This window comes from Lactuca virosa, chromosome 9 (genome assembly GCF_052849685.1).
Source record: "Lactuca virosa cultivar CGN04683 chromosome 9, Lactuca_virosa_CGN04683_v6, whole genome shotgun sequence".
Classification (NCBI taxonomy): domain Eukaryota; kingdom Viridiplantae; phylum Streptophyta; class Magnoliopsida; order Asterales; family Asteraceae; genus Lactuca; species Lactuca virosa.
Genome location: NC_136434.1, coordinates 8,871,730 through 8,884,005, shown reverse-complemented (window position 1 = coordinate 8,884,005; position 12,276 = coordinate 8,871,730). Strand labels below are relative to the sequence as shown.

Sequence of the window (12,276 nt, the reverse complement as noted above, 5' to 3'; positions counted from 1 at the left end):
TTTTATATTTTTAGCTAGTAATCTACTATGGATTTAAGAAAATATGACTTGTCGACATTAAAATTTGGAGTGTAATATATTTATAGAATTTGTTTGTTACAAATAACACAATGAAAAAAGTAACTTGTCATTTTTTTATTTTTTTTTTATATTTTGTGAAAAAACCTTAGAAAATTTGGCTATTATAACATGTTTTCTTCAATCAATTACAATTACTTTTTTTAATTTAGGTAAAATTTAAAAGTAAATTTTATTATCATATATAATAAAAGCAACTAATTATGAAAAATATAATTTAGGGGTTTGGACTTTGGTCATAATGCTTTGCATGTTGGTAGCTTTTACCCCCTTATAGAAAATATTACAAAATCGTCCCTATAATTTATAGAAAAGGTATATGTTTTTATTTTATTTTAGAAATGGTTCATGTGTTTAAACAGTATGCTCTTTGAGTTTGAGATTTGGCTACAAAACTTTTGTATGTTGGCTGGTTTAGTTCATATAAAGAAAATAAATTATAAAATTGTCCATTTAAATTACAAAAAATGTTTGATGCAATTTTTTTACAATAAATGGTCAACGTATTTTAAAAAATTATAAAAACTGGCCCGATAGAAAATTTACATATTACATTCCCCGTAAAACATATTACATTCCCCGTAAAACGGATATTAAAACTTAAGAGTTTACAAAGACAATTAAAAATTATTCGTGATAGGGGATGAGACAATTTCTAATTTCTAATAATTGATAATATATAAAATAAAATCAGAAATAAGATCCTGATTTTGTGAAGACCTTGTTGCTTAACATAAAATATAAATTGAAATATGTTATTATTTGGAACGATTTCCATGTTTGAAAACCCAAAATAAATAGAAGTTGATAACTTAAAAGACCGAAATTGGTTAAATTTAGAACCGGAAAAGATTTATTAACCATTTAGTGTTAGGTGTTGTTTGTACGTGGGCCCCTTCTAAAACAGTATTTCGGCCGCCTGCTTTGTCGTCTCTCTCGTCTCCGTCCACCACCGTCGTTCTTTTGTGTTTGACTCCCCCCCTCTCTCTCTCTCTCTCTCTCTCTCTCTCTCTTATCCTTCACTACACCACCTCCTCAAACTAGCAAAAAAACGCTCATCTTTCAACTCTCTCTCTCTCTCTCTCTCTCTCTCTCTCTCTCTACCCGCCCTTCAAATCCCACTATTTCTTCTGTGTTTTTTTCTTTTTTTACATCAGACAAGTGTCTCATCTTGTTGCAGAAAAAACCCAGAAAAAAAGATCAGTTATGTGTGGTCAAACACTCATCTTTTTCAAGATCTTTCGAGTGTTTCTAATCTGTTAATCGCTCTTTGTTCTTCCAGAAAACAGGTTTTTTTTTCTTCTTCCGAATCTTGAAATCTCGATTCATTCATGGCTGGTAGTAATGAAATCAACGCAAATGAAGCCAAGGTATAGTTTCTCTTATTTACTTTATGATCTGTCTTCTCTGCTCCTCTGTTCTTTCTTTTGTTTTTGTCATGTTCCTCCCAAAATAGTTAAAAAAAAATCTTTATTTTATATGGGTTTTGATCGATTAATTTGGTAATTTTTGGGGTTTTCTTTTTCTTTGATTTGGGTTTAATTTTTTTGTGTCTTTTCCTCATCATTACTTTTTTTTCTATGTTTTTTGATCGATTAATTTGGTCCTGTGGGGGTTTTCATTTGATTTAGGGTTAAAATTTGTATTCTTTTTATCATGATTTACAAGCGTTTTCTAGGTTCTTGCCAGTTGTTTAATTTCGATCATTGAATCTCACGTTTCTTTTATTTTTTATGGTATTTAATCGATCAACTTGGTAATTATCCTTGATTTTCATCGTTGTGATTTGGGGGTTTACCTTTTTTTTTTTTTTTTGACATTTGTTTATTTTCAATCATCAAATTTCCCAAATTCTTCATGCTTTCTGATTATCCATTTGTATTTGATCAATCTGGTGTGGACAAATGTTGATCTTCTGGAATATATTTCGATTTTTTTTAGTTGGAAATAATTCTGGTTTTTGTTTTTCTTTTTTGATAGAAAGTAGTTCCGCTTCACACATGGATCCTAATTTCCAACTTCAAGTTAGCGTACAACATGCTCCGGCGACCGGACGGCACCTTCAATCGCGAGTTAGCGGAGTTTCTTGACCGGAAAGTTGCGGCCAACACCGTTCCAGTGGACGGCGTTTACTCTTTTGATGTAGTCGACCGCGCCACCAGTCTCCTCAACCGAATTTACAGATGCTCCCCGCTGGAAAACGAATTTTCACGTCAACCCGGAGCCGGAATCTTGGAACTCGAAAAACCACTGAGCACCACCGAAATCGTCCCGGTAATAATCTTCTTCCACGGCGGAAGCTTCACTCATTCCTCTGCTAACAGCGCCATCTACGACACATTCTGCCGCCGTCTCACCGGACTCATCAAAGGCGTCGTGGTTTCAGTAAACTACCGGCGGTCACCAGAACACCGGTATCCTTGTGCTTACGAAGATGGATGGGAAGCTCTGAAATGGGTTCATTCAAGATCATGGCTTTTAAGTGGTAAAGACCCTAAAGTTCATGTTTATTTAGCCGGAGACAGCTCCGGCGGCAACATAGCCCATCATGTGGCGGTTAGAGCGGCGGAATCCGGCGTTGAGGTGCTTGGAAACATATTATTACATCCGTTGTTTGGTGGAGAAGAAAGAAAAGAATCAGAAAACAAATTAGATGGGAAATACTTCGTAAGAGTTCAAGATAGAGATTGGTACTGGAGAGCTTTTTTGCCTGAAGGGGAAGATCGTGATCATCCTGCGTGTAACATATTTGGGCCACGTGGCATCAGTCTTGAAGGGGTTAAATTTCCAAAAAGTTTAGTGGTGGTGGCTGGATTAGATCTTGTTCAGGATTGGCAATTGGCGTATGTTGAAGGGTTGGAAAACACAGGGCAACAAGTGAAGCTATTGTTCTTGAAAAAAGCCACCATTGGATTCTATTTCTTGCCTAATAATGAGCATTTCTACACGTTAATGGAGGAGATCAAAAGCTTTGTGAGCTCTTAATTAACCCTTTTCTGTTCATAGAAGAAAAACTCCAAAAAAGAAAAAGACTTTTTTTAACTGTTCAACTACAGAAGAAGAATCCATACATAACACAAAGCTTTTGACATTTTTACTACTACTACTACTACTACTACTACTACTTTTACTGTTAGTCTCTTTTTTTTTTTTTTTTTCCTTTCTTACCCCCATGCTGGTGTGTAGTTTATATGTAGTTTTGTTGGGTGGATGTGATAAGAAATTAAGAATACAAGTGTGTGTGTGTGTGTCCCTCCGGCAGGGGTAAAACGGTAATTTTCATGTGGGTCATCGTGGCTTAAGAGGGATTATTGGCAAGAATCCTCCCTTGTGAATTTGATCAAGATGGTCATTGTTACTGAAGCTAACATCAGCAGGACATGGATGTTTGAACTTTGAAGGGAAGAAAGCATCCGTGGATGGTTTTTTTTTTGGGTTTCACCTTTACCCAAAAAAACTTTGTAATATTACTATTATTATTATCTTTCTTTTTTATATATTATATTATATACTTTTGATAATTGATCTGATATAAGTATATAAAGGTTTGTTTGGTTTCCATTTTTATGAAAAGCCTCATATTTATGGCTCTTTTGCATTCCACATTTGTCACTAGCTAGATTTCTTGAACTTGTATGTATTTTTCTTTGCGAATTATAACCACAAGACGTAAGTTTATCGAGTCAAGACTTTGATGGTTTTTACTCTTGATCTGCGTAAATATGATTATGTGCCCTGGTTTTCATTGTTATAATCTGCAAAAACAATCCCAAGTTTGTTAATTTCTTGATTATGGTAGTTTGTTGCGTCCATGGTTTCCTTGTGCTTATGAAGTATGTTTCTATATCGTTTGAATTCATGTTCTTTATATTATTGCAAATAAATCTCAAATAAGATTTCAACTAATAATCATCATGAGTACGTTTCATCTAATCGCTTTGTTCTACTTTATTGAACTAAACAAAATATTACAAATTGTGTCTTATTGATATCAGTTTCCATCAAATATAGTCCACATGCTATTCCAATTCCATCGTGTTAGTCTAGTTATCGATAACAAAGGGGAGGCGACTAGTTATAGTAAGCCATCGACGGAGGAATCTATGTTAATGGGTTGAAACTTTTTACGAGGCTTTCCAAAATTTACAAATTAATGAAAAGGAAAAGTTGCATACGAAACGATTGTTGTGTGTGGACCATTAAAACTTAAAAGCAATGGAAAAAAAGACATGAGAATTTGGGAAAAGAAATGATTGGGCATATGGGGACAAAATCCAAATCATGGATTTCTTTTTCTTTTCTTTTTCTCTTTATCGTTGATATTTGTTGAAGTCTTGTGTGATTGCTTCTTTTATTCATGGGGTTTGTTTTGGAGTTTGGGATAATTGCAACTAACAATGGAAGCAAGATTTGGCTTTGTGTCAATTCCAATGGAAAATCAACACTCCTCCCACTTGTGGTTGGGGGATTTGGATGCAACCTAGGCTAGGGGCCACTTTTGGAAACCACACTTTCTTTTGGTTTTCAGACTCCTTTTTTTTTTCTTTTTTTTTTTTTTAATGTTTTACACCACATTATAATTATTTGTTTCCTGGGTCCAATTTATAAATATGAATTTAATATGTGTGAATATTTACAAGGGTTAAATATTTGTCTAAGGTTTTATCTTTTCTTAATTTAATCAACATGGTTATTAATAGTAATTTAACCATCTTTCATTAAAAGATGTAATCTTTCATCTATAACATATTTAACCACTTGTCACATACATTTGCAAGAATAAAAAGAATTATTACATAAACAGATAAAAAAATTGTAGAACATTATTACATAAATAGGCATTTAGCCAACGTTTCGATTAATGATTTGCATATGTTTTGGTTCTGTAATAAAATACAGTTGTTTATTTCATATATATGTCATTTTATTACATTAATTGATAAAAGGGTAAGACTTTGTTGTATAAACTAACGTTGAACCCTATGTATATAAGTGGTAAGCATGGTTCATACTTCATATGATGTTAGAGTAGGTTTGCAATAAAACAATACGGCCTTTGTTTTAAATTATGAAAAAGATGGTAAAGATCATAAAAAACAAAGTTACCAAAAAAGGAAGAGCACTAAATTGGAGTTTGGATATACTGCAAAAGTGCAGATCCACTCCCTTGGTTTTTTCAAGCCAATTTTTATGTTTTTACTTTCATGACAAAATTATGATGAGAAGTTTTGTTGTTCATTTGGAAAAAACATACTTCTAATATGAATGAATTTAAATAAGTTAGACAATAAGCATAGTTTGTTGAATTGTTGATGCCGAAAGACAAAGATACTATCTTCCTTTTAAATTATAGATAATGACAAAGATCGTTAAAAACAAGTAAAAAGACCCAACTACTAAAATGATGTTGAAATTACTACCAAGTGACTTCATTTTCCTTGGTTTTCGAACCCCTTTTAGTGTTTTTACTTCTTACTTCTTAGACCGGATGATGTGATGCTGATGGCACCACACTCCACATAAGATGATGTTGACACTTTTGTCATCTTTGCTATTTTCAATAGAGGTAAGAGTGTGGTGTTGAAGGTAAAAGAGGTAAAATAAGGAGAGAGAGTGATGTTTGGGTGGTAAATGAGGAGAGAGAAAGCGGTGGAAGTATACCGCCGGCAAAAAAAACTTTAGGGTGCGGTGTTGCCGTCGGTAATCTTGTCCTCCTAGGATTGCCATCGGTAAAAATTGTATGACACCATTCAGCCTTAGGACAAGAGTAAAGTGCTAATATGTTTTTGTGAATCAAGTATAGAATTTAATAGTAAATTAGTGGGCTTTCCCACGTGTTGCGTGCGGGACGGAAGATGTTGTTTTTGTGCGTCTGTTCACGTGTTTCACCTTTATATAAAAAAATTGGTGTCATGTTCAATGTGCAATGAGATGATAGTAAAACGAATAGAAAGTACAATGCTATAAAATAGATTTTCAATGTACAAATAAAAGTATGTTGTTATAAACTGCATTTATGCTTTGCTGGGGAAAAGAGCAACAACTACCATCAAGATTATCAATGTAATGTAAATCCAGTCTACCAACCTTTTAACTTGTGATGTTCATGGATGAAAAAAACAAGGATGTTATTTATAAGACGATGTGTGTGTGTGTGTGTTAGAGAGAGAGAGAGAGAGAGCGAGCGAGCATAAACTCACTCCTTCATATTTTTACAAAGCAATCAAGTCATAGTCTCTTATTATTAAACATGTTGTCTTGGGCTAACATCATAATCATTTATAGAAATATGTTGTTAGTATTCATAAACATAATGTCAATAGAGTCAAAAGGCAAATAACTAAATAAATGAAAGTATAATGCCTTTTATGTATTTTTAAAGTGTATGCTTTAAACACATATAATATAGAGTACAAATAATAAGCATCTTAGCTCATATATTAGTTTCAGTTCCACAAAATGTCCGATAACACTAAAATCACTAACAAAAATAATAAAAATGTATAATTATTTAAGATGACTAATGTTTAAAACAAGAAATTTTGTTTACGAATGCATGTATTGTTGCTTTTAACTTTTCAACGATTGCATCATAATAAGATTGACAAGAAATTGCAAAAATTATATTTGCAAATATTCATTTTTAAGACTCTTTTCTAGACGTGAAATCTTTAATTATAATTTCAAAGACAATATTATGTTACATATCTTTATCTTTATCGATATATATAACATGTTAAATCACTAAAGGGCTATTTGTCTGGCGGTATCAAGTGTTGTCCTCCTTCTTTGAGGTTAAAGGTTTAAATCCCGTCTGAGACATATGTGGTTGGTATTAGAAATATGTTAGATTTGCCGTTCCAAAAATAAAAAACGAGATTAAATCATTTGATTTTTTTTTTGTAACATTAGTAATCTCAAATAGTTTTTGAAAAATTTATTTGACGACTTCTTTTATTTAATAAAACCTTTCTAGAAAAAGAAATAAAACATCTAAATCCACATCACACACAAGAGAAAAATGTTTTAGATAATTAGTACATTTTTTTCTAAATTTAGTATCATACAATAATTTTAATTTCTTTAAATCATATAAGAATCTATAATCTTTCCAAATATCTTTAACTGTTCGAATCTTTTATTCAATGAAACAATTATCATACTAATAATAGCTAATTTTTAGAAAGACCAATAAGTTTTACGACCAAATGACTTCTAACTCAGCGGTATCCGGTGTTGCTCTCCCTCCTTGAGGTTGAGGGTTCAAGTCCCGTCGTGGACATATGTAGATTTAAGGTGTAGTTTAGGAGTAGGTTAGATTTGCCGTTTCAAAATAATAATAATAATAATAAGTTTTACGATTTTAAAAAATTTTTCTTTAAAAAAACTTACAAGTATTTCATATTTTTTTCTCATTTTGCTCAATTATGTAGGTTACATGTTGACTATCATAAACAACCAAAATAGAAATTTTGAAAAAGTTTAGGGTTTTATGAAAAAAAAAAGTTATTGTTTTTTTTTCTTTAATTTTTAAAGATATATGAAAAAATCGTAAAACAAAATTTATCAATTTTTTAAATATATAAAAAAAAGTTTGGAAAAAATTATAAAAATATTTGACCAAATTTGTTTGAATTGATTACTATTTTTTTTCTTTTAAATTTATTTAAGTAGATTGTTTTAATTTTTTTATCATAAATTTTCTTATTTGATACTCGATATAAATCCAAATATATCGCATGCATAAATTCGATGTCATTTTTCATTAAATATGATATGTTAAATATTTTTTGATTTTGAAACTAATTACAATTATTATAAACCATCAAGTTGCATAGAAAATAATCGAACAAATGAGAAATTATGAAAGTTGAAATGGTAATATGAAAATTCTAATAAACGAATAACATAAATAAATTTTAAAATATATTATGAAATAAAAAAAGGTAAATGACTACTAATGTAACCTTATATTTGTTAATCAATAAGAATAATCATACATTGCAAATTGCAAATTGCAAATTATAGACGTTATGTAATTTCTACGGGAAATCTTCGAAAAAAGTTTTAATATTTCTAGAAAATTTATGATTATGTCCCAAATTATTTTTTAAATAGAAAAACCCAAGAAATCGATAAATTTTTTTTTTCACTTTAGTTGTTTTAACCTGTTCAGCAAATTATTGTATCAAATCATTAATTTTTCCAAAATAATTTAACTTTTATACATATTTCCTTAAAAATTATATATAATTTAATAATTTATAAACTTATTTTTATGTATTTATATTTGTTTTTAAGTATTTTTATGTATTATATATATTTTTTTACGTATTTATGTATTTTTTAAGTTTTTTTTTAATTTTTTTATATAGTTTTTTTAAACATTTTTTTTATGTATTTTAAATATATAAACATATATTTTATGTGTTTGTATGTAAGTATTTTTACATACTTTAGTGTATTCGGTATATCTTTCACATATTTATGTAATTTTAAGTAGTTATATGTATTTATATGTATTTTTTTTTATGTATTTTAGTAATTTTTTTTACGTATTTATGTATTTTTTATTTCAAGTTTTATTGTAAACTAACTATTAGACTTTATAAATGTAAAAAAAAAAACATTATATGACTTCAAACAAACATTTTTCAAAGGCGATCATTAGCAATCAACGTCATTTTTGTAGGTAAAATTTTCTATTTTTCTTGAATTTAGTTTGTAGATGAAGAAAGTTTATGAATATCTTTATTAACGACAACTATCCATAATCTGTTTTCATTTATAAACTGAATTCAAGAAAAAAAAACGAAGAATTTACTAGCAAAAAATTGCGTTGATTGCTAAAGATCGTCTTTGAAAAATGTTTGTTTTGAAGTACTCTAATATTTTTTTTTCTTCATTTACAAATCTAATTGTTTGCATATAATGAAACTTGAAATATATATATATATATATATATATATATATATATATATATATATATATATATATATATATATATATATATATATATACACACACACACGTAAAAAGAATATATGTCAAAATATTTTAAAAAATACATATAAATACGTAAAAACACGTTTATGTATTTAAAATACATAAAAATATTTAAAAAAAACTATATAAAACACTTAAAATTGAAAATATATCAAATAACATAAAAATATGTAAAAATACTAAAAAAATCATATAACGAAAAAATACTTAAAAAATATATAAAAATACGATTATACATTATAAACAAATTTTGTAGAAAACCAGTAGAAAATTTTAATTAATTTGAGAAAATTAATGATTTTGTCTAATGACCGGTTGAACATGTCAAAATTGGTTAAAGTAAAGAAATATGTCGGTTTATTGAGTTTTTTTATTATTTTTTTTTTGGACTTAAACATTAATTTGATAATTAATGAGATTTTCTAAAAGTTTCTTGAATTTCCACCTTCAAAATTAACGATTAAGTATGAATGATGAGACTTTTCCTTAATGTCTTAATTTCCACCTTCAAAATTTCTGATTTTTTTGTTCTTTTATGGTTTTTGTCGCTGTCCATTTGTGTTGGAATATAAATCCACATTTGGGTGGTTGTTGTTTTGTTCATGCATTTAATCATTTGTGGAAAATACAATCTAGCCAAAATCCTTAATTACTTAACAAAAAATAGCCAAAAAAACCACTTAGAAAAAAGTAGCCCACAAAAGAGTAGTCAACTGTAGGTTGACTACTGTTTCGCCAAATCGTCTACTGTTTCGTGTTTTGTATTAATTCTTTTTTTTTTCATTTTTAGGATACAAAACCGTAGGTTTTTTAAAACCTACGATTTCCCTAAAACAGTAGTTAAAACCCCCAAAACAGTAGATTTAAAAAAAAAAAAAAAAAACGTATTTTTTCTCCCAAAACCGTAACTACGGTTTGGGAAACCGTAGGTTTTAAAAAACCTACGGTTTTGTATCCTAAAAATGAATTTTTTTATACAAAACATTAAACAGTAGAAGATTTGGCGAAACAGTAGACGAATATCGAAACCTACGGTTTCGTGGGCTATAATTGGACATTTACTAATTTTTGGCTATAAATTGCTAATGACTTCCTTAATTTGGCTAGATTAGTAATTGCCCCTTAATCATTCTTGTTTTTGTTTTAAACCGATTGATTGCTCTCTCAAGTTTTCATTATTGTTTCTACTTTCTGTTGTATCTCATTTGATATATATATATATATATATATATATATATATATATATATATATATATATATATATATATATATATATATATATATATATATATATATATAGAGAGAGAGAGAGAGAGAGAGAGAGAGAGAGAGAGAGAGAGAGAGAGAGAGAGAGAGAGAGATTCCGTAAGATTAAAAATAAAATAAAGATCTTGAGATTTATCATCAGTTACATATTTCAAGTTTGTCGTTCTAACCCTCCGGCGTATCGGCACCGTAAACCTGTTATAATCATAAATGATTATATAGTGTCGTCCGTTCCTATCTCCTCCATCACCATCCCCACTACCACAACCGCCACCGCCACCACCACTACCACTACCTCTGACACTAATCGACTCCACCACTATCACATCCGTCATTTATACCACTGCCACATGTGTTACCACCACCTTTTCTGGCACCAACTATCATATAATCATATATGATTACTCAGTCTGTGAACAAACATATATGTATAATCATTTATGATTACGCATACACTGTTGTTGTCGGTACACTGGAACGTTAGAGCGACAAATGAGAAATGTATGGCTCAGGTTGAATCTCAAGATCTCAACTTTTTTTAATCTCAAGTGATTCGTCCTATATATATATATATATATATATATATATATATATATATATATATATATATATATATATATATATATATATATATAGTTCGGATCCGGTAGAAAACCCAAAAATTGGTAGTAACCGCGGGGACAATTCTCCACCAATCATTTCATCAAGGGAACAAACGGCAAACTCATTTACTTGGTAGTGACGCGTTCGCACGCGACTTACTGTCGTGGAACGTAATACGGAATCGAGGGAATAATCATAGGCGACGAGCGTCCATTGAACGTCATTTAAATGAGTTTTCTTTTTCTTTTTCATTTATTTTGTTTTTATTTTTGTTTTTTTAATTTTCGTTAAAAGAAAATCAATTTTGTTTCTTAAATAGATATTTGCTCGGTTTTAATGTTTTTATGTATTTTTCGTTTTTTTATATTTTTTTCGCTTTTTTTTCTTTTTTCCTTTTTTTAAAAAAAATATTTTTTTTCGGTTTTTTTTTTGTTTTTTAATTTCTCTACTACATACTTGAAGATAGTAGGGTTTTTTTTATAGTTTTTTTTTTTTGATTTTTTAAACTAAATATCGGTTTGAGTTTTTTAATGTTTAACAATTATAAAATTTTAAATAAAAAGAATATTAAAGATCATAATATTTTTCATTCATACTTTTTTCTTAATTATATTATTTTTGGATCATAAAATTTTGAATCATAACGATATTATGCATCATACATTTTTTTCATCATATTAATTTGGATCATAATATATTGAATTAAATAAAGTTTTTGTTCAATACAACATTTAGATCGTTATAATTTTTGAATCATAAAAAATATAATAATTATGGATCACTAAATATTTGAATCAAAATATTTTTAGATCATAAACATAATGAATCATAATATCTTCTAATCATAAATATTTTGAATCATCTATATTTGGATCATATTATGTTCAATATTTTTTTAAAAACTTTTAATATTTTAAAATCAAGTTTAGTATCTAAAACACCTTATTTTTTAAAAATTCTTTTTACAAAGTCATTAGAATAATGATTACAAGTATTCCTTAAATTTTTATAATTTTTGGAAAATTTCTTATTTTGGGTTTTTTAATAAATATAAGAAATTAAAAAAAATATATTTTTTTCAAATTTTCATGACTGTGCTCATTTTGTAGAGAATTAAATTTTAAGAACTTTGGTTTTCTCAGATTTTTTTTCAAAGAAAAAAAAATATGGCTGAAAAACTAAACGGGTGAAAAAAAATCCACTAGTCAGTAAGGGTTGGACACTTGTCATGTTGGAGGGTGGAGGCACGTGTCAACTCCTGGAGAGGCCTCATGACCAACTTTTCTTTTTCTTTTTAATCTTTTTGTTTTTGTCACTTTAACC

At 28.9% G+C, this 12,276-nt stretch overlaps 1 protein-coding gene across 1 annotated transcript; it reads left to right on the top strand.

The window, feature by feature from the left end:
- The first annotated feature begins 1,080 nt into the window (after positions 1-1,080).
- On the top strand, positions 1,081-3,178 carry LOC145136722 (gibberellin receptor GID1B-like). Its single transcript, XM_079070830.1, has 2 exons — positions 1,081-1,448; positions 2,059-3,178. The coding sequence occupies exons 1-2, from the start codon at positions 1,410-1,412 to the stop codon at positions 3,061-3,063; spliced, it is 1,044 nt and encodes a 347-aa protein (XP_078926956.1). The 5' UTR covers positions 1,081-1,409; the 3' UTR covers positions 3,064-3,178.
- Positions 3,179-12,276: the final 9,098 nt, after the last annotated feature.